The 24150-nt window shown below is 39.7% G+C and overlaps 1 protein-coding gene across 14 annotated transcripts in view; it reads right to left on the reverse strand.

Moving 5' to 3' along the window:
• Positions 1–3206: 3206 nt before the first annotated feature.
• Positions 3207–24150, reverse strand: part of Emsy (EMSY transcriptional repressor, BRCA2 interacting) — a 73785-nt gene continuing 52841 nt past the window's right edge. For 8 of the 14 annotated variants that reach the window (XM_031387467.1, XM_031387466.1, XM_031387464.1 and 5 more), the window contains 7 exons: positions 19432–19596; positions 17533–17688; positions 16653–16694; positions 13973–14124; positions 11678–12241; positions 10249–10728; positions 3207–7831 (listed from right to left, as the gene is read on the reverse strand). In XM_031387467.1, the coding sequence (XP_031243327.1) occupies positions 7637–7831; positions 10249–10728; positions 11678–12241; positions 13973–14124; positions 16653–16694; positions 17533–17688; positions 19432–19596 (1754 nt within the window). In that variant the 3' untranslated portion in view covers positions 3207–7636. Of the gene's footprint in view, positions 7832–10248; positions 10906–11677; positions 12242–13972; positions 14125–16652; positions 16695–17532; positions 17689–19431; positions 19597–24150 lie in introns of those variants that run through there. The other 6 variants (XM_031387475.1, XM_031387465.1, XM_031387472.1 and 3 more) reach the window with 5 other exon arrangements.

The raw sequence follows: 24150 nt of genomic DNA on the forward strand, positions 1-24150 counted from the left end.
AGCTGTGAGGGTTCTAGTAATGGACAGTGGTGGTGGCTGAACACTGTGAATGCACTAAAGGCCACTGAGTTATATTCTTAAAACAGTTAAATTGGTAAGTTCATGGGGGTGGGGTGGGGATAGGGCAGGGATAATGGCACTTTGTGACACCGCCCAGTTCATGTCCTCACTGTGGGACCCTGGTCTCAGCTCTAGAAGCAGCAGACCGGAGGTGCCATGCCAAGGGGAAGACTGGATCAGGTATAACACAGATCAATCTGAGCTGAGGAGAAAAAGGCAGGGAAGATTCCCGGGGAGGCGGATATTCAAAAGCACATCCCAGGAGAAGGAACTTGAAAACACTCATCCCAGAAGACCTGAAATTGTCACTTGGAGTGGGTCCCTAGGATCTGTGGAAGTCTGAGTAAGGGTGAAGGGCCAGAAGAAGCAGCAATCTACAAAGATACTTTGTCTGTTTAGCTCCTAGAATCCAAGGAAATCTTTCAAATAGCAGTTGAACACCAGCTAGAAACAAAGACTTCAGTAACCATGACACAAGGAAGGAAATAAACCACGAGAACTACAGAAAAAGGCACTAGACAAATGGATTGTTACAGCTTTCAACAGCTAGCCAGCAAAATAACAAAAACCTGGGTTGGTTATATCAGGACCAGCCTGGTCTATATAGTAAGACCCAGTTTCTAAAACGAACAAACAGCGCCACCCAGAGAAACTTGAGGTTTAAAAGACAATGATTTACACGACTTTAAAATTTTATATGAATGTATAAAAACTATTATAAATCCATTATTAGGTATATAAAAATATACTTTGTGACAGCATAAAGAGAGGGAAGTCTATATAGGAACATGGGTTTTATAGGCTTCTGAAGTTAAGTTGGTATTAATTCAAAATGGTCTGCTACATATTTAGAACATTCAATATAATTCCCATAGTAATAAAAAAGGAAACATTTAAATGTTCTAGAAAAATGTCTCAGTGGGTAAAGGTACTTCCCTCCAAGTCGTACAATCTGAGCATCACTATCAGGAAAATTGGAAAATCCACAAATGGAAATGAAGCAGTACACTCTTAACCAACAGGTCAAATGCATCACAAAGGACGAGAGAAAATACCTACAGACAATGAAATCACCAAATACCAAATTCTATGTGACACAGAAAAAGCCAAGCTTAAAGAATGAAAGTAGACACAACTGTAATCCTACAAAAGCTGAAAAGATCAAAACAATACTAGGAACAATTGCACATCAACAGACCTCTTACAGATCAAAGGGGAAACTTCTAGAAACACACAAATTACCGAAATTGATGTGGGGGGGGGGGAGGAAGAGGTTAAGGGAGCTATAAAGAGTGACTCAATAATCAAACCCCTCAGAAAAAAAAATGTTTAAACCAGATGCCATCATTGGTAGATTCTACAAAATACTTAAAAAGAATCCACACTAATCCTTTTTAAACTGTTCTAAAAACTAACTTTCTAACTCATCTGATGAAGCTCAATTACACTATCAAAGCCAGATAAAGGCATCAAAAAAAAAAAACAAAAAAACAAAAAAAGACATCCACTGATACAAGACAAAAAGAACAGAGGAGGAGGAAGAATCCAGCTGAGCTCCGCTGAAGGCAGGCAGGAGAGACTTCAACTGCACAGAAGTAGCAAAATGAGATACAAATCTAGATAGAACAGTGAGAGTGGCTTTGGCTAAGAGCCCCAAAGGTCAGATTTAAATGACTATTTTAGGGAACCAGGGAAGGTTTTTAAAATGATGTAAGGAACTGAAAGTGACATCAAGAAATGCCATTTTCTTACACACCAACACAAAACTATGACCAAATTAGTTCATAGCCAGCTCTGGTACCTTATGAGTCTTCTAATTTCCCAATGACTGACATGCACACACACACAGACTTTGCCATCAACACAATCCCACCTCCACTTTCTCCTCTTACCACATTGTCTTTGGGTTTGGTTGTCCCTGGACAGCTCTTCCTCTTTGCTTAATTCCGTACTTCTCTAGACCGAAGTACACGTTTCTGCAAGACAGTTTCTGCAGCAGCCCCATTTACAGGTACTCAGTATTTCTCCATTATCATTCTTACCACTTACTGTCTTTAAGCTGTATTTCTTGGATTCTCATGTATCCTTTATTAGCTTGAATATCCAGAAGTCTTCAGCACTCCCCCCATCAACTGATATTTCCAAACTCGACATTTCCAAGGATGCATGGAAGAGAAAGAAATGGAGGGCCCCTATAAAGAACCATAGCAAGTGGGTGGCAACTTGTATATATAGCAAAGCCTTCTTGGATGATTCAGGTAATACAGGGCAAGAACTCCAACCTCTCCACTCTTCATTCTTTTGGAGCTTAAGTTAAAGTGGCATCTCAGGGCTCAAGCGTAGGCTCGCCTGCCTTACCATGCATTTGTAAGCATGGAAGACAGAGAGAGCTTTCCCACAAGTCCAAATCTGTGCCGGTTTCTTTTCTTTTCAATGTACAGTTCAACACAGAAGCTTGCAAACAACAAAGCAGAGGCAGTCAACTCCTCATTAGCCTTTCTGGGAAAGGTCTTGTATATACCTCCTCTTACAGATTTGTAAAACATTAAAAAACAAACAAACCAAAAAACAAACCAACCAGCAAAAAACACTCAATCAAGGACCTCTGAGGCAAGCTGCGTAAGGCTGCTGAGTGTCACATTGGCCAAGTTCCTCTGCCCTCCCTTAGAGGCAGGTCCTCTTAGATGGTACAAACATGCCCTTCTGGAGAGAGCAGCAAGGCCTGGCTCAGGGCAATTCCATTTGCATTCAATGTGAGCTCTCTTACCTTTAACTTCTCAAGCCCTTGTTGACTTATATGGAATGGCATGACTACTCAAAACACATCCAACAGCTAACTCCTTGCCTGGCATTTTTACATTACTGTTGGCCCAGCCTTTAAGAGTCCCAAGGTTAGACTTTCTGTTACAGAACTGGAGAGAGAATGTGACTGGCTCAAGTTCACATAAGCAGTAACCAGAAGACCCAAGGGTTTACTAAATGCAGCCCTGTTTCCTGTGTACTTACTCTGTTTTTGCTGCCCTGCAGCCAAGCAGCCTACTGTGGGACCTGTAGAAAGCAATGCATTTAAAGTGCAAGCTTTCAATTCTAAGACTATGGAGTTTAATAAAGTCAAGCAATGCTGCAACAGAGAGGAGGAACTAGAGCCGACTCAAACAAATTTTAATGATAGTGAAGAATAACTTTAGTAGTAATACTTCTAGCACTTCACACATTCCCAACTGAAGTTACAAAACCACTGATGAGACCAAAGAGATACTTCTCCAAAGACAAACCAATGACCAAGATGCTCATTTAAAAAAAAAAAATGCTCATCACTAGCTATCAGGGAAATGTGTCATAACCACAATGAGGTACCACTACAGATACTAGGGAGGCTACATTAGAAGAGCCAATTGCAAGTGTTGGCAAGAAGCCCTCATGCATAGCTAGACTGAATGCAAAACACCTGGTCTCTGTGGCAAACAATCTTGGCAGTTCCTTAAAAGGTCAAAGGTAGTTAGTTACTCAGGAGAATTGAAACCTAAGCATAATTTGTGCACAAGAGTTTGCAGCAACATAGGCTCATAATAGCCAAGAAGTAAAACAACACGTGTCCATCCGCTGGTTTTTAAGGTGATGCAGCCATGTGTAGGAACAGCCAGAAGGAAGGATGCACTAACACTGGCTCCAAATGGATGAGTCTTGAGATGTGACACCAAGTGAAAGCCATCACGTAAGACCATCTACTGGATTCCATTCCAATGAGGCACCCGAAGCAGGAAGTCCATAGGGACAGAAAGACGAACGGTGCCCGAGGGCTAGAGAAGTAGTCGTGCTGATGATGCTGCTGGAGGTACTTTCTCTTATTGACTGATGAAAATGTTCTAAAATTGATTTTGGTAATGGGTGCACTATAAGTGAAAAATCCTAGAAACCGTTGAGCCACAAACATTATGTGTGCAAGTACATGGCCTGGGTACTCAGTAAAACTGTGAGTTCAAGGCCAGCCTGTCTACACAGTGATTTCCAGGTCAGTCAAAGCTATATAGTAACATGACATGTATTTCAAAAACAATAAATAAAAAATAGAAGGAGTCTTTAAAATTCACCATAAGGTACACCTGCAATAGTAGGTATTTATTAGTTTACTTTAAACCAAATCTCTTTTGAGATAATACATTTGAGGTCAAATGTATTATGTGGTAGAGAATGAATGTGGCTTTTCATTCTCCTGCCTCTACCCACCAAAAACTGGAATTATAAGCATCTGCCACTTCGTCTAGTTTTTCTGTGGTGCTAAGGATCAAACTCAGAGCTCTGTGCATTCCAGGCAAGCATTCTACTAACTGAGCTACATCTCCCAACTCAAAACTAAATCTTCAATGATTAACAGAATTCTAATGGCTTTGCAGAAGTGCATCATTATCTCTAAATATTCTTCAGAGATAGCTTATAATTATTTTTAGTTTATGGGCTTAAACATAAAACAAGAAATAATGCTATCAACTTCAGCAAAAGCATGTCTAAGGATGGATCCAGACATGTTCTCACTGTCATTGTCAATCCACTTAATAAAGGGACTGGAGAGATGGCTCAGTAGTTAAGAGTCATCTAAAGCCATGGTAGCTGTTCTAACAGGGCCTGGTTTCAATTCCCAGCACTCACATGGTATCTCACATTGTCTGTAACTCCAGTCTCAGGGAATCCATGGGCAATGAATGTATGTGCACCAGACATGTATAGGCCAAATACTCACACATGTAAAATAAGGGTTGGGGGAACCTGGGGAATGTGGTCAAAGAACATGCTTAGACAAAATGTCTAAGAAACCCAGTGCTGGGGCTGGGGAGATAAGTCAGTACAGTATTTGCCACACAAACACAAAAATCAGCACTCACATGAAAAGCCAGACCATGACTTGTGCTTATAACCCCAGCACTGAGGAAGCGGACTTAGGCAGCTCCTGGGACTTGCTAGGCAACAAATCTATCTAGGCAGCAAGTGTATACTCGTCAGCAAGCTACAGGTCCCTGTTGCAAAACACAAGGTGGGGACCAGCAAGGTGTCTCAGTGGGTAAAGCCACCTGCTGCCAGGCTGGATCCCTGAGTCAAATTCCCATGACCCAGAGCCTGCACATGTACATAGACATAACACACACACACACACACACACACACACACACACACACACACACACACACTGTATATGTATATATGTACAAAAATAAAATACATAAAAATATAATTTAAAAAACTCAGGAACTAGGAAGATGGCTTCTATGCAACAAGCGTAGGGTTGATCTCTGTCCTCCACACATACAGATAAAATAACTACATATGCTGAGTATGTGCTGATTAAAAAGAGAGGAAGAACCCCTGAATTGTTGTTCCCCCTTCCTTCACCAGCAGGAGTCCTGTCTATAAGCTCCATCTGGGTAGGATTTCCATGTCCCCACTGTAATATCCTTGGTGGCTAGAACCTTACCTGGCACTAAAAGAGGAATGAATATTATTTGCTCATAAAATCATGCTCTAATTTGCATTAGAACTACTCAAGAGAAAAAAAATCTTACTTGATAATTCATGTGTGTGTGTATATATGCACATGATTGTTTAAATGCAGACTAAAGTAGACTCATTTGTCATTTAAGCTGTTGGAGCACAGTGAAGCTAAATTCTCAGAGACATAGGCATTGTGTGCTGATAGTAGAGATGGAACATAACTTATTCAAGTTTGTTCTTATTTCCTGATCCATGTGTATCCAAAAGATATTTTATTTAATAAAAACTTACACCTGTAAGTAATGGATTGACTATAACACAAGGCTTAACCTGGAATACATGGATGGTCTTAGGAGCTCTTAAGTCCCTAAAATTGTATGCAAAATCTTAACATGTGTACTGGCATGTGTATTTTTTTTTTTTTTTTTTTTGGTAAGAGAGTTCATAGTTTAGTCAGATGTCTATGACCCAAGAGAAGTTAAATTTTTCCTTAGCTAGGAACAGTCACAAAGTGGTTGAAACACATTTATACAATAAAATGCTATCCAAGAGCTCCATCTATGGGTGAGTAACTTTCACCTAGTAGAAACGGGGACAATCACCAGGAGCAAGAGGTCTCAGGGATGCTCCTGCTGAGATTTTCAGTGTGTGAGTTGATTAACTATGGCATCACAGTTCTTTTCCCCAGGGGTAGACGCAAAAATTAGGACACCACTGATAAATTCTACTTACAGTACTTCAGCACCAAAAATTGGGCAGTTATGCTGATAAATGTATATACAGTTCAACATTTGTCAGTCTTAAAATGCTTATTTATAGTGAAATTCATATAAAACCGTTAAAAACTTTTCTATTTACACTTTTTAAAAATGGAAAGTATAGTTTCCTTTGCCACAGCTTGTCAAAATTCTTACCCTCCCAACCCTTACCCTTCATTCTACTTGTGATAGACAGCAATCACAAGACCACACCAGCATGTAAACAAACTGTGCCCTAAAAAAGTAAAAACTTAAAAACATTACATTTAGAACTGTGAGTGAACATTTTCATACATTTCAAAGGATTTAAACCAAAGTAAGCGAAAGTTGTTTCCAAAGTCTCAGTCCGACACGGATGTGCAACTTCGTGTCCAACACGGATGTGCAACTTCGTGTCCAACACGGATGTGCAACTTCGTGTCCAACACGGATGTGCAACTTCGTGTCCAACACGGATGTGCAACTTCGTGTCGAGAAAGCTCGAATGAGGGAAGAGTTCACTTTCATCAATAGGACTGAACATTTCTTTTGGGCTAGAAATGTCTTTTCCTCTGCTTCCTGACCAAGCCTTCTCTAATCCGTCTTCTTAAAGGGGTGTGGGGTGTGGGGAGGTGGGAAGGCCAGGCGATCCAGCTTCCCAGGATATGTAGGAGAAGGGATCTGCCCTGCTTGAAAACATTTACATTAAATAAATAGGAAGTGTGGAACACCACAATAAATTAGTATACAACCAAGGAGCACATATACAAGCCACCCCAAACACTTCCCGGTCAGCAATCTGATGTTTACCCTCCAGCAAGGACTCTTTAATGCCAGAACTTTCCTAGGTATTCATAAACTAATCAAAAACTGAGCAAATGTAAAATGTTAGCCAAATCAACATTTCCAGGGATCTGCAAAAACAAACACGATTTTTAAAAAACTGTTCAGATACATCATTTCAAAAATACAAACTCTTCCTATTCTCCTTTCTTTTCCTTTTAACATTCTCTGGTGGCATTTGCTCAGTGGAAAGCAGCAGAGAACCACTCACAGGAAAGTCTCTTCTCACTGCTTAGCACCAACAAGGTGCCAGCGCTCCACGGGGTGCATCGTTTCCTTTGCTTTTTTTTTTCTTTTTCTATTTTTTTTAAAGTACATTCCTCTGTGAGTTTTAATCTTGTTAAAATGCTGCTCCTGTAGCAACATCTCATTGAAACACTGTGTTACTAGGTCCCCAGCCTAAGTATGAGCAAAGTGCTTTTTTTTTTTTTTTCACTATAACAAATTGTAAGTTTCCCTGGACATTTGGTAACCACGCAGGCTCTAAAGTGCACTCCAGCGGCGTCTGCACACTAGGACCGCTCTACAGCGCTCTGAGAGGGGCTGGGTTCAGTCCCGTCCTCCGTGCTGCTGTCTACGTCCTGCTCCATGGCAGTCTCGTCGTCATCTAGCTGCTGACTGGTGAAGTTGTTCAACTCTAGAAGCCCACTGGGCTCCACCACCACGTTGGAGCTGGAGTGACAAGGAATAGCATACTGGGGAATGGCCTGGAAGAGAAGATGCGCAAGAGAATGTTTATAGTGGAAAAGCTAACAGGAGAAGGTATCCCTCCCCACCCCCCAAGCACAGGCAACACAAAGCTGGCATGTTCTGTACCACTTCCATGACAAGCACTGTGCTAGATCTCACACACCATTCTACTGCATCCATGACAATGCTGGGTGGAAACTATCGCTTCTGTGTAACATGTGAGGAAACAGGAGGTCCTCAAGATCACACAGCTGTCAGGGTCAATGCTGGATCCAACCTCAAATCCTACACAACTCAAACTGTCTTTCTATTCCCTTCGGAGGCCTCTTCTAACAAAGAAGCCAAATCCAGAAGGTAGGCTTTTTTCCCTTTGTTTTTTTCTTTTTGTTTTGTTTTGTTTTGTTTTTTGAGACAGCCTTGGCTGTCTGGTATTCCATCTGTAGAACAGGCTGGCCTTGAACTCAGAGATCCACCTGCCACTGCTGGGAATAAAAGCATGCACCTTCACACCAGCCTCAACTGTACTATATTTTTGTTCTTCATCTATAAGATAAATGATTGGTTGCTGACATACAATGTATTTTAAGCCTCTTTGGTGGTTCAAAGAGGAAACTATTTGTCCAGTCATAGCACAATCACCTTTATAGCAATAGTGAAGGTTTTCAAATATAAGAAAATGTCAAAAGTCTGCCATTTAAACAACTAAAAAATATTACTAGGTAAATACTAGGGCCTTTTGCTAAGACTTATGGTCTTACCAGATTTTTTTCATCATAACCTTTTTTGGGGAGGGGTAGCAGAGACAGGGTCTCATGTATCCCAAGCTAGCCCTTGAACAGACTATGTAGCTGAGATGACTTTTAACTTCAGATTCCCCCAAGTGTGGGGATTACAAGCATGCACTACCATGTGTGGCTGTAGACACCTTTTAAGAAGGAATATCAGTTATATCACACCTCTGCTACTAATCCTTGACATGAATGAACTACATTTTCATTCCTGCTAATACATCCTAGAAAGATAATTATCAACTAAGCCACTCCAAATGTGCATGGCAATCTAACCTCTAGTTAGCACAATCCATTTTAGTAAAATCAGTAACAGTTGCCATATGTTGGACAAATATCAAAGCAGTCATTTATCTTTATTAATCCTTAATTTTATTAACCATCACATAGAGTCTATAAATTAGGCACTTCTTATTCCCACTACTGATGAGGAAACTGAGATGAGTGAAATTAGCTGTCTAGCCCAAAGGAGTGAATGGCAAATCCAAAACACCCTAGCCTTCAGGTAAAAAACCAACAATCACAACAAAGCCTTTTGTTATGAATTATATAATTCACTAAATTCACTTTTATAGATGGAAACAAAATACTTGAATAATTCAATGGCCACTTTAACTAGCCTTAATCCTCACCTTTGACTTTAATTATGTCTCAGTTGGTTTAACAATAGTCCATTTGTATTCTCTCATAGCTTGGAATCACTGCAAATGGAAAGCTTATTCTATGACCTTTGAAGCACACAACAGTGGCTCTATGTGAATTCTAAATCATCTACCAGTCTATAAGTAGGAATTCTTAATGAACTAAAATGGGCTGCTCTGATATTTTTCAAACTATGTATCAGTTTGGGGAAAATAAAACTGCTACTATCAAGAAAAAAAATCTTAACACCTTGCATCAAGAGGTAGAAATAAAACACAACTTGTAAGGGCTGGTCTGCACTCAGTTTTAGTCTTCAATCTCAATCCGTAACACAGAATGACTGGTGGCTTTTAGAACAAAGAAGCTAAAAATCAAGAAGGTGGGCTGCCGACGAATATCACCTGTGGGGTGACACCACCTTAACAAGATGATCAAATACTAACTGACACAAGAAGCAGTTTACGGTTAATGACAGCTTAAATGTACAAGTAGTTTAGAAACACACATAAGAACATGCTTCTGCAGACATTCCAGTCAACAGAAGTGGCACTGTTCCAGGAACCACATATCCAGATCAGGAAAAGAACTGTTTACAAAGTGTCCCTGAAATCCAGCTAAACAGAAGGGTAAGCAGTTATATTCCAGTTTGCCAGATTGAGGAGTCCAAAGCACAGCCTAGGAAATCACTGATCTTTTGAGTAAACTCACTAGTCAACAAACTGCAAGCATGGTACTAACATCAAACAAAGCTGACACACACAGGCATGGTCCTTATGGTCACACGCTATGCTGTCTGACCATGTCCACCAAGTTTATATGATTATTTTCAAAACAAAAAGACCACTAACAACAAAAACTAAATATATACTTGTATATTACAATAGTTTTTAAAGTTGCTGTCCTTTGTTACTACCTTGAAGTGACTAGTCCTGTGACATCCCAAAATGGATCAAGCCCACAGCCTCCCATCTACCCGAGATGTCTCATTTCCTTCCAGTTCTTACCTGGATGATAATTTCTGTTGGGCTCTCTTCAGCTTTCTTTTGGCCTACATTCTGAATACGCATGAACTGGCCTGTCGTAGGCACTCCTGCTGCTTCCATTTTTCTGGTCGTTAGGGGAGGGCCAACAGCAGATGGACTTGAACAGGACTCTCTACATTTCGTCATCCCTGCCACCACCACATGGGTGGAGGGTAGAGCTCCTGCCTCACCAGTGAGCACATTGGCGGCTAGAGCCTTCTTTGGGGGATCCACTACCATATGTTCTACATTTGTATCAATCTGAGCTTCCATCAAAGACATTTGCAAAATGTCTGACACTGCTGTCTTCTCAGAGGCCTGAATGGGAGATATGCTTGTAACTGGTGATGTCAGCTTAGGAACAGAACTGCCACCAGTTATCTTTGTAACTGTGGGAGGCTGGCGCCCCTCAAATGTTATCTTTGTAACAGAGGATCCTTGGGTTATAATTGGCTGCTCCACCTGAAAACAAATTGGGGTTGTGTGTATTATAGCTACATCTCTTTGAGGAAAAACTAATCAAACACTCCAGAAAATATGGTAAAAGAAACATTCGTGCGGTATACTAGGAAGACATTTTGAAGCTCCATGTTTTAGTAAGAGGGCTGGATGGGAAGGTTCTGTTTTCTTTTAAGGAACCTAGGGAAAGAGGAGGGGTTGAAAGAACCTTTGTTCAGCCAGCCAAGCTATGAGGCAGTAAAGGAAAAACAAAAACAAAAAACAAAAACAACAAAAAAAAAGTTCACAGCAGCCTAGTTTTCCTTTGAGACTTAGCATCCCTAGACACCTTCAACCCACTCAAATGAATTCATATAATCTTTTAAAATTAAAGTAAGTTGGATTTTTTTTCAATCTTTTGTTTCAAGGTACAACTGTACAAACATATTCTATATGAATTGCAATATACATACACACATATATATAATCAATCCAGAATAATAAATTTTTGTTAGCAAAATTTCTTTTGATTACCCATATATGTCCTCTGTTATCTAGATGATAAGTGTAGAGAGCAAAATCGTCAACTAGAGTAAAGATGTATACTAGAAAAGGAGAGAGATGGTCACTGATGTTCCTTAAAAGACTGCAGTTTACTTAGCATCACTGCCACAGAAGTAAAAGTTCATGAGCATGGTAGAATGTAACTGTCATTTTCATGCACTGCTGGCCACTGCTGAAAGCGATTCCTTTAGAAACCACCTAGAAGGTGGGCTGAGAGCTGTGCTTTCCTATATCAGCAGTGCACCTCTCTCCTGATACCAACATCAGTGCAATCAGGCTTCTGGGTTCCTCTTGCCTAGAGAAAGCACTGCTGGCATGTTACAGCTGTGGTGACAACCTTAAAAAACCTCACCTACCCCCAATCCAAGAACACAGACATTAACTTTACATGCTATCAAAATTCTGTTACCTGGCTTGCAGGCTGTTTCTCTGATGAGGTGGGGAGCGCCATCTGGCTCTGAGGAGTTTGGGGTTGCACGTAGATTTTTGGTTGGTTTGGAGCTTGCTGCAGTTTAGGAAGCTGCTGTGTGGTTTTCACGGCAAGCACCTGTACTACAGTCTGTGGGGGCTGTGCCATTAAGGTAGGAAGCTGCCTGTCTTTGGCCACCACGGTATGCTGTGTGTGCTGTGCATCTGGCTTGGGCTGTGCTTGTTCCTGCTGGAGAGGAGTCAGTTTCTGATGCCTGATGGAGAGCTGGGGCATCTGTGTGAGTTTGTGCTGGAGCTGGTCGGCCTGCAGGTGGATGGTCTGCTTCTGTTTGGTCTGGAAGCACTGCAAAGTTTTCACTTGCAGCTGAGTCTGTTCCAGTTGGGGCTGGCTAAGTTTCTGCTGTTTAGTTGACTGAGATTGTGTCAGGGCAGAGCGGTAAAACAGACCTGTCTGAGGATCCAATGTGTCCATCTCTTCAACCTCACCCTCCTCAGTTCCAAGTTCCTCGCTGTGTTTGGTAAAAGCAGTGTGACTGCTTAATGCCTAGGTAAGAGAGACACAGAGTGAGAATGAAATAAGAAAAAACACGTATAGTGTTACATTTTTCTTGAACTGGAAAATATGTGAGATTCATTCCAATATTTTGAGAGGAGTCTAAAAAGATCACAGAGCCTCACAGTCTTTTAATCAAAACTCATAATTTTAATTCTAAGACAGTAAATACTTCAAAATCCAGGCCACTCATTATTGTAGGGAACCCAGAAGCTATAGATTAGAGGAATATGGTGACCTTATAGCTCATAAAGAACAGAAAGGCTCTCCAGCTCAGGAACACTCTATAGCCTGCACTTGAGAGATGCTTGCCTGTCTAAAGACAGAAGGCAGCAACTGAGAAGTAAGACATCCAGAGCAGAACCAACAACTCTGGCCACATGCACACCCTCAGTCCCCAAAGCCAGATGTATTGTCTGGAGATGTGTTCACCCCAATGCCCACCACAGGCCTCCCTGAAGAGAGGTTGTGTCACCAAGGTGTAGGAGTCTCAGGTTCACCAGGCCACAGCTTCCCAAAGACCTGTTTCCTGGAAGGGAGTGAGCCAGGGGATAAGTCATTCCTCGTCATGGGAAAGGAGACTGACTGCCTGGGGGTGGCTGGAATAGCTTGAGTTGAGAGGAGAAATCATTCTGAGTGACACTGTTAAAGAGCCAGCCCATCTGACCTCTGCCTGTCTTGAGAAACATCAATGTCAGGACCTACCAGTAAAGGACAGACTAAGTTCTGTCACCCAGTGAAATCTTTAGACAGACAGCTTTCTTTTGGAACACAACAAAATCCACCCTATTCCTAAACCTCCCGCTGCCCTGTCATACACTACACCACTACTCTACCTTCAAAACTGGAATTTGCCCTTGTTTCCTAATGCCCTGATACACAGTTTTGATTTAACACCTCTTCACTGTCTTTCAGGTAGGTTGTATACAGTCAGATTTGACTGCTGGCAGCAGAGTGAACGAAATTTAGGGACTACCAAAGAGAGTCGTGGCTGCATCTGACACCTAGGATGCAGCTGTGTGGCAAACTGTCACTATGGGTTTAAATCATGGCTCTGCCACCTGGAGCATGTTACATGACTGGCAAGTAAGAGGGATGCACCTAATCTTCAGAATCAAATGAATGTACTCACAGCTCAGAGCATGGAGTCTTATACAAATCAACTTAACAATGAGGCTTTCTTCTTCATTAGCCTTAATACCAGGCATTTCTATCTGATACTAGTTGATTTCCTTCCTGCTGAACCTTCTTTTATTGGTCACATGTAATTAAAGGAGTAAAATATTTATCTCCCTTCTTGTTCATAATGCTCTCACAATAAAAATAATAAGGATTTATTACAAAGTATAAAGACAAAAAAATGAACTCACCAGCAAACAACTAAACAAGTCAAATAAGATTTCATTTTGAAAACCTTATTTGCTCTATTAGTAAATCTGTATTAACAGTAAGAGTATCATAGAAACAGTGATCAATTCTGATGAGATTCACCCAGACAACCCAACTCTTCTGAAATGCTGCTTCTAGAAGGATACCACTTTGTAGTTATTTCCTGGTATTCAGACCCCCAATTCAGTCTCTATTCATTCCTCACAGATGGATGAGCTACACATACATTCAACAATTCAGGTATGTCTTCTTTTTCAAATAGAAGATAAAAGTGAACCTTATTTGGGGAATAAAGTAGTTACTGAATATAAGAAGAAAAAGAAGAGGTACAACCTGCTGCATGATGTGGGTGATTGCTCCAGGGGAAGACGCTGGGATGGATTTCACTACCACCGAAGTCTGTGTTGCAGTCTGTGACTGAGCCACATGCTGGAGCAGGGTCCGCTGGGGCTGGGAAGGCTGTTGGGGCTGGGAGCGATGGCTGACTGAAAATAGAGGAGGTGGTGATGTTTCTCCAGAAATCACCACAGCAACTGTAACCAGTGCCGGATCATTTTAAGCATGATATAAGTATGAGCTTACATCCCACAGGGTGGTACTACACACTAAGAGACAGAAGACCAGAACCTACCCATCTAGGAACTGTGGGACTCTCTATTAGAAAGGCTCTAATGAAACTGCTTCCTCATCTGCAAAATGAGAGCCACAGAGCTACTGTAATGATGAGGGAGAAATATGTGGAGAGGCACTGTAATAACTTTTATCATCCAGAAGGGACACCTTTAAAGTGACACCCTTTGGTGAACTGTTGGCTTTTCTCCCTTGACTTTTAGCTCTCTTGAGGTCACAGGGAAACAATGCATTTCCATAGACCCCAGACACATCATTAAGGAAAGTGGGAGAAACAATGCAGTCTAACATTAGTGGTGCTCCTTTACATGGAGAGAAACTGCTCCTAGAGAAAGCCTCATGGTTCCAGGGAAAGGACAAAACAATGCTACAGAAGGAAGGAGTCTTACTCTGCTCCAGCCACTCCTGTGAATCTGAAGCTACTTGTTTCCTACCAAAGCACTGAAACTCAGTGCTTCACTCTGTTGGCCTGGGTTTAGATGGGATGATAAAAACATATTTCTCCTTACAAGAGGCCAATGAAGAAATGGGTTGAAAATGGTCCTTAAATAAAAGGGTCAACAGAAAAAGAGGTTGTTCTGTCACCTCGGTTTTAGCTCAAATAGACCAGCAAGAGTGAAGTTCTAGAAATCAACCCCATTTCCTCATCTCCTGCCAGAGGACTCATTCAAACTATCCATTCACATAGGTGCCAATCTGTGTCCTCTCTTACTAGCCCCAATTTCACCTTTTAAGTATAAACACTTGCCACATCCAAACCTACAAAACTCTCAAATGCTGTTAGCTTCTGGGAAGGAAACCCTTGTATCAAAAATAGGTAAAAAACAAATGTATAAATGAGCTAAGGGTTTTGAGATTATGAAAACGCCTCCAATGTCCCATAATTGTAAGGTTAACGTATTTCAAGTAGCACTGTTCATGCTTAGAAAGAGCTGAATAACCAAGAGTGAGCTGCACCTACAGGTCAAAGTACCTGTGTGGTGGCCTAAAGACTAAACTATAGCTCTAGCTGCAATTACAACTCTCTTTTCTTTACACTCACAGATTCAGCGGTTATAACTACAAATATAGATAGCTACATGTGCCATGAGATCAGACAGTCTCACCCTTTGATTCTATACAATACTACTTCACTGCATTTCACAGTATGCCTTTACTATGTGCATTTTAAATTATGAGTTAATAAAATTTCCATTTATTCTCAGCTAAACTGAAAATAAAGAGCCAGGAGTTACATTTTAACATCCACTGAAATGAAATCATTCACAAAAGAACTAAATAGGAGAAAATTAATTATGACATTAAACTCAAGCAAGTAAATTAATGAAATTTTTAAATAAAAGTATCATCAAAAATCAATGACATCTGAAAGATAAATAATAAATTTCTGATGAAATTACCAGATGATATAGACCATTTTGATACCCATACTAGTTTTTATAATTATTACAATAAGTTTTTTAAACATTTATTTAAAAAAATTCATTTATTGTATTTATATGGGTACATTGTAGCTGTCTTCAGACACATGGAAGAGGGCATCAGATCCTATTACAGATGGTTGTGAGCCACGATGTGGGTGCTGGGAACTCAGGACCTCTGGAAGAGTGCTCCTAACCGCTGAGCCATCTCTCCAGCCCTTAACATTTACTTTTATGTGTGTGTGTGCACAAGTGCCCCACATATACCTGAGTGCCTATGAAGGCCAAAGAAAGGTATTTGATAACCTGGAGTTTAAGTTACAGGTAATTGTGAACCACTCAATGAGTACCAGGAATCAAACTCAGGACCTCTAGAAAAGCAGCACCCACTCTTACCTGCCCCAACAGTAGACTTTTTACATTAAAAAAACAAAACAAAACCAAACCAAAAAACTCCAATTATACTTATTAAAGATCAAATAACACTATCTAAAAATAATTCTCCTTCAAGATCCTATACATTTCTTCATACCAAATAAATGTCCAGGTGTAGGAGACTAAAGTTCAGTGAAACATAAGAAAACTAACCTCTACTACAGAACAAAGCAGGGCCTAGAGAAGCTAGCTTTAAGGTCAAAGCGAATGAATGCTCAATATGGCTGTGTATAAGAGGTGGCATCTATGGAAGGAGGTCACAGAAAGAATAACCGTGAAGTAGATGTGACCTTAGCTGGCTCACATAAGCCCCAAAAATAGTCATTGATTTTAGTAGACAATTCTTTTTCTTTTCTATCAAAGTGTTTGCTTTATTGTTATTTTCAAAATAACCTTTCCTTCCCTTTACTAGTGGAGCTTACCTTCCCTCTACCAGAGCAGAGCAGAGCGCATCCATTTAAGTGGTTCCCCCACAATTAGTCAGCATCAACCTTTCATTACACTACCGATGGATGCACACCACTTACCTAGAAGGGGAAAAGCAACCTCTGTCCCCTCATCAGTGCGTTCTGAAAGGATAAGTAAGGGAAGAAATCACAGGTCTTTTCCTCTACTTACTGTCTGCTAGTCTAGGCTACTGGAGAGACTAACATTCATTTCCTCAGCAAACTGGCCTCTGTATCACTTGCTTTTCTGCTAACACCTGTGAAGTCGATAGTTTTCTACTATCTTCAGCATATTTTCTTTCTGGGAAGTTTTAATTCACCAGTCCTAGTATCTCCTCAAATAATGCTAAAGAAATCTTTTTTCCTACAGCATCAAATACCTGAAACTTTATAGCATCTTTTAGTCACTGCTTATAAAAACACAAGACACGGGCTTGCTTTATACACCATCTCTCTCACCCCTGGATTATTCACATAACTACCCCTGAACTCCTTAAGATCTCAAATTAATAAACTATCCAAACAGAAAGCAGGCTTCACTTGAATGTAAGAGAAAGAATTTCACTTCTCCACAGGTACCATCCCCAAATCTCATTAACATTGTGTTGCTGGACCACACTTAAAATCTACTCTGCTTTGTGTGTGTGTGTGTGTGTGTGTTTGTGTGTGTGAGAGGGGAGGGGGGAAAGAGGGAGAGAAGGGGGGAGAGAGAGAGGCAAAGGAGGGTAGATTGAGAGAGAGAGAGAGAGAGAGAGAGAGAGAGAGAGAGAGAGAGAAAGATAGAGAGAGAGAGAGAGAGATTGTATTAAAGTTAGGGAAACCCCAAAGATGATGTCAGTCTGCTCTGAATAAAATAGGAAAAGAGCTAGAAATATAAAGATATGTTCTCCCCCAAATAAGCACCCCATGAAATCCGCCAAGGTAGCACTACCTTATTACTATGTTTTAAGAGGACACCTACCCGTGGTGATGTATTCAGCAACTAGTTCTGACTCTACCACAGCAATGGATGGACTCTCAGGAGAATGTCTCTTTTCCTGGGTCATCTGAATAGGTACTGCCATTTGACTCAAGTCAATAGTGGGTTGTCTTGGTTTAGATTCCAATTTTTCCTTTACTGCATAAAAAAGTCGGGGAAAAGTTACTTTTATTATAAACAAGTACTAAAACCAGAGCTGTCTATGGGAATAATGAACCAGACCTCTGGGGTGCCATACCATCAGTGGCTAAGAAGACAATGAACTGAAAACTGCAGATTGCTCTGTATGGTTGTATAGACTACAACCTGCATAACAGCAGCCTACAATAATTCATATGCAGTCACATTCAAGTCCTCCCATTACTCCAGGCCAGCCAGCTGTTTCTCTTTATATACTCCTCATAGGATGTTATTTCCTTTGTATTCAAAGTAATCCCTGGCACACTCAGTTCACAACAGCTTGATCTGCTCTAGAGCATATCCCAGAATAGAACGTCCTATTGATGAGTTCATTTGACTTACTAAAAATTCAAGGGTCTGGGACTGTTACTCAGGTGTTGAGTGCTTGTCCAGCACACACATGGTCTTGAGTTTGATCCCCAGCATAAGGAGGGAAACTCATATAACCTTTACTGAGGGAGGAGGATTGCTGAGTTAAATGCTGACCTGGGCTATATCCAGGCCAAAATGAGACCCTGTCTGTGTGTGTGTGTGTGTGTGTGTGTGTGTGTGTTCACAAATTTGGCATTGCAAGACATGGCAAAAAAAAATGTTACAAGTCTTTAATGACTCTTAAAGAATAAAACATAAAGCTTTTCACTATTAGGAAAGAATAGGCACTCTGCTTCTGTATGTCTAAAATGTCTGATAAAACAGCCTGTAATTAATAGTGATATATGTTAAGATGCATTTTTAAAAATCTTCTTACCACTTCTTCAACAAAATCTCTTCACTCAACATTGCTATCTACATGAATGATTGATAAAAATGGTTGAATTTTTCAAAGACAAGCAGCTGAAAAAAAGTACCAAAGGCTAAAAATACTCAGTAAAAGGAATATTCTACATTTATATCAAATATGAGTACTCTAAAAGATGAGTGCCACTAAAGATTGCTCCCACCAAACGTAGAGTATGACAAAAGCAAAACAATAATTTTAAACACAGAAACCAAACCTAGAGTCCTGCTGGTATCCCACATGTAGACACGGCCCTGGCCGTCAACCTTTCTCAGTCTCCACTAACTTCTCCAAAATATGAAAGGGTCAGATAAGATCATCACTACAACCCATAAAATAGTTGCATAATTGTTGCCCTATTAGAACAAAGAACTCAGTATAACTTACATAGAGTTGTCCTAGAATCTATCAAAGATATTTAGTAACTAAAAGCACTGCTAGAAACCTATTAAACACAGACACTCTAGCAAATAACTTAAACAAAAATAAATAAATCTGAAAATAAGGTGAGAGCAAATGAGAATGTTTACAAGCAAGTCTAATGGTGTTTTATGGTATAGACAGCATCTACGAGCAAAGTAGGACCCTTCGATCTGTCCCGACATTCCTAAATATACCCAGCAACTGAGCTACACCTATTCTTGTTTTGCATTCATGCTTGCAAGTGACAACCCACTTCCCACTGCTGGCAAGAGGATTCTCCTTTTGAAGTAGAAGTCACTCTGTCTATCTCTGTTCTAATGACAACACTCTATCTATGCTTCATACTCCTATGTACATCTAAAAGAACAATAAACTATACCAACAATTATAGATAAGTCCAGAGGAGGAGAAATTTACAAAAACTATGTAACAGCAGTGTATTTTAGCAACCCGTCTCTAGAGAAAACATGCTTCATTCAGCTGAGCATGTGAATTCATACCTGTTGTCTGTTGGAGTTCTAACAGAGCTTTGATTGTTGAAGTAGCTGATTGTGATTCACTGGATACATCCTGATATATTATGGTGGGGCTAGTCTCCATTGCAATCTCATGTTCTGACCAATCCTGACGCCGGGAAGCAATTACATGAACTACAGGCTGGGAATCTGTTTTATATTAGTTAAAAAAAAACAAACCCTATAAACAAAGTTTCTCTTAAAGTAAAGCAGTATTTTTGTTTATCTTTGTAGTTAATGTACATGTCAACCTTGACTTCTCGAAGAAGACTCTAAGGTCCCAGAAGGCATATTGATACTGACTTTCACTTCTGAATTCATTTATTCACTCATGCATTTATTTTACACTAGACGCCTATGCATCAGGATCCATATTTAAAGGACTTAAAGGAACTCACAGAATAGTCCAAGAAGGCTCAAGAAGCACACAATCTGTCTGAAAAGACGAACATGTAAAAAGACAAAGTACAGTTCAATATCTTAACTGCTGTCTATTTGAGTGAACATCTATATAGGTGAGTGTTTGCTTGTGTTCACTAAAAACAAAATGTTATAGATAAGAGGCTGGTTTTTCCCAATGTACAAGAAAAGATTTCTATAAAAAGCCTAAGTACTTGGGGAATATTTTGTTGAATTATTGACAGTAAGAAAAGATAGACAGTTTAGAAACATAATGATGTAACATGACAAGCGTAACAGAGGTCAAAGCCAAGTAGAAGCCTGTCACTTATTAGCAAGTTGATTCTTTGGGTCTTTAATAGGAACAAGGGGTGGGCATAATGCAATGATACTCTGGGCTGCTTAACAACAGTGATACATTCTGAGAAGTACCGTAGGGAATGTTGTCATTGTGAGAGTATTCTTACACACTCAGAAGAAATACCTTGCTACAGGTAGGCCATATGACACCCCTATTACTGTTATCACATAGACATGTATGTTTATGTGTATATATGCCACACATACAGTCCATTACTGACTGAAACATCAGAATAAACTACATGATCATACGCAACTAAGCTTTATAAACTATAAAAGTCAGTAGAAATGAGGTTGTTGGGGGTTTGGCTGAAAATTCAATTCTAAGATCTTCAGTTGATTTGAAAATAAATTTCAGCACATGCAAATACAAAATGTGTATCAGATTAAAATTGTAACACATACCTAACAGTTTTCTATAAAGCAAGAAGGCTGGACCACTTTATCTAAGATATTGTATAAGAAAATGGAGAAGAATACAAAGACATGATCCCTAAGGTTCAGATCTAGATTGTATCAGGAAACAAAAACTGATAGATGGTAGGATATTCTGGAGTAAATATCAAATGGTTAAAACAAGAAAAGAGACTGCTTTTAATAGTGCTGCTTATTTGGAACATCAGAACAAAAATTATCTGGTAACTCAAAAATACAAGAGAAAATTATCAAGTTCACCCTCTAAGAACATCACATTTTTTTAAAGCCAGGAGGATATATATATCTTCCTAAAGAAAAAAAATCAATATGCAAGAAGTTCATAATGTTTAATAATAATAAACTAACAGGTCAAGTGTGGTGGCACAGGCCTGTAAACCCAGATTGGACTATCTGAGATCCTGTCTTTAAAAAGCAAAACAAGCCAGTTGGTGGTGGTGCACGCCTTTAATCCCAGCACTTGGGAGGCAGAGGCAGGCAGATTTCTGAGTTCGAGGCCAGCCTGGTCTTCAGAGTGAATTCCAGGACAGCCAGGGCTACACAGAGAAACCCTGTCTCAAAAAAACAACAAAACAAAACAAAACAAAAAAAGCAAAACAAAGCACACTAACCCCAAAGCAAAGAAAAACAAACAAAAACTGAGTAGAACCCATCATAGCACAGACATACAATTTCTACTAAGCTTTTAACCACTTGTGAAAGCTGAATGCTTTTGCCTGCAATGCTGAGTGCCATGTGAAGACTACTACAGTTTTTCTTTATATATTCTAGTAAGATATGTAGAAAATTTTGTTTGCTAAGAAACAGAATCTCACATAATTCAGGCTAGCTTGGAATTTGCTACCAGCCAAAATGACTTTAACCTCCTGACCCTCCTGCTTTCACCTCCCAAGTGCTGGGGTTTCAGGCAAACATCACCACGTCTTATTTATTCAGTGCTGGGGATCGAAACCAGGTCTGCATCCTTACATGCAAGTGCTTTTCTAACTGACACATACCCCTAATGCCCTAATATGCAAAATTTTAACCTGAGAAATGATTATACTAGAGAAGCACCATTTTATGTAACTTAAAAATAAGTTTTCATGATGAACACAAGCCTATAATCTGAGCACATGAGAGGATAATTAAATTGGATGCCATATAGTCTGGGCTTCTGTCTCAAAAACAAATTCTCATTGCTGATATAGGCAAAGAGAGTGAGTCTCCACAACCTAACTCTGAGATACACTAAATATTCAGAGTAGGGACTGTGTCTCTACAGGAGTGCTAACTAAATAACATCTCTCCAAATAAAACTATTCCTTGGGAATTGGGAGAATGCCACCTCTTTCTGTCCATACAAGCAGATGATGATCATGAAGTATCAGACAGCAACCCAAAGAGCTGTAATACAAAATAAGAGTGTGAACTAAGTAAAAACCCTTTCGAGAGTCTCCCCCTCTTCTACTCTTTGGGCTTAACACTCAAATTTAGAGATGCTTTGATCACAGGACACCAAGAAGCTGATCTCCTGTTTCTGCAGTGTGCATTCAGGTGTCCAGCTAACATGTTTTATGTTTTAACATGACAATGTGGTCTACAAAGTATTGGCATGTCTAAACTAAACCTTCGTACTTCTTAAGGCTAGTGGCCTGATGCAGACTTTCCTTACAGGTTCTTTAACAATTATGTATTAGATGTCAACTGCATGTTAGGTACCAGGAATCCATACTTTAGTATTATATTCAAAGACAAACCCAGGCATGTATGATACACCTTTATCATAAACTGTCTGTGCCATCCTTTCATAGTCATAAGACTTCTCAATTAACAAGATCTTAAAGGTCAAAGTTATCCTCCACACTCCACCACTCCCACATGCAGAGTCATCATCAGAGAACCCACTGCTTTCTAATATTTCCTTTTCATTTCTGCATGGCACAGCTATGATATACAAAGTTTTCTTACATAAAGCAGAAATAGATCTTTCTGTCACCTGACAGTACTATTGTCTGTCCACTTACCTACAAAGGCTACCTCACTTCATCTATATCACAGAGCATAGCATGACTAACAGTCCCAGAACTCCCACCTAACCCATCCTCACTCCTTCTTCACAGAAATGATTGCCAGATGTCAAACCTCCCTAGGCCATCTCTTCCAAGCTAAACCCAAGCTGTCTATATTCCTTCTATTTTACAATATAAATCTTTCCTCTGAAGCATTAGCCCAATGTTCTAGAAAACAACAATTCCACAAAAATTTCTGCTAAAAAAAGGGTTCTGTTGTCAAAAACACTGGAGAACATTATATCCTAGTTTTTACCTTTAATAATATAAATTACCAAATAAATTAGCTAATTCTATAAAAAGTACATTTTACATGACCTATGCTTGCTTTTAAAACAAAACACAAAAACAAAACAACAAAACCCCAAATCTTCACTCTGGCCTCCCAAGATCATGATTCTTCAGGAGAAATAATTTCAGAAACTGAGTTCTGAATTAAAGCTATATATCTTTATGACATTTATTTTCAAATGTGACTCATGTTCTGCTCCTTTAAATCTCTACTCTGAATTCATTTCCTGGTTCTCTTCTGGATTCCTTAATATAATCTTACATTCAATCCACCTTAAACCTTTTAGATGGGTGGTAGTGGCGCACACCTTTGATCCCAGCACTTGGGAGGCAGAGGCAGGCAGATCTCTGAGATCGAGGCCAGCCTGGTCTACAGGGCTAGTTCCAGGATAGCCAGGGCTAAAGAAATCCTGCCTCAAAAAAGCAAGCAAGCAAGCAAGCAAGCAAACAAACAAACAAAACCCACAACCTTTTAGAAATAAAGCCAGATATAAATAAAAAAAAATAAAAAAATCTGAACACCAATAAGGATAGCTATCTCACTTTACAAGTGAGAAAGAAAAGTCAGAAGAGCTATTTGTGAAGATAAAAAGCACAGAAGCTTCAGAAAACATATCATCTGATTTTCAGGGAGTGATACAGGTATAAATGTTCTTGATCTAATAGTCTTGGCAAACTTACTATCTATCAATATTCAAATAAAAGTCTAGAAATGTTAGGACAAAGTGACAAGAAGAAACAATGTTTTGGAATGAGTTTGTAAGCATGAAGCTTAATCATTCCCGTTACTGTTATCCTTAAGATACCAACAGAGAAGAAAATAATAACAAAAAGTATAAAACAAAGTAGGTACATTAAAAAAAAAAACAGTATCAGAAACATAATATGGTGTAATGAATCCTGCCAGGGTGATCAAGAATCACATCAGGAAGATGCCCAGGGCTTTCTATTCTACCTGTTCAGGAATTAAACATGGGGCCTAAATGCTTCCTTGTGGTGGGTATAGTTAGAAATCACTAAAGCATCCAAAACATACAGGAAAAACCCTTGAAAAGAAAAATGAATTCTTCCTTAGAATAAAGAACAACGGACTTTAGAACATCATCCATAGATGCTAAAACTTATGGATAAGTGATTGATTGATGAGGAGCACATATTTACAGTCTAA

The sequence above is a fragment of the Mastomys coucha genome, unplaced genomic scaffold (genome assembly GCF_008632895.1).
Source record: "Mastomys coucha isolate ucsf_1 unplaced genomic scaffold, UCSF_Mcou_1 pScaffold21, whole genome shotgun sequence".
NCBI lineage: Eukaryota > Metazoa > Chordata > Mammalia > Rodentia > Muridae > Mastomys > Mastomys coucha.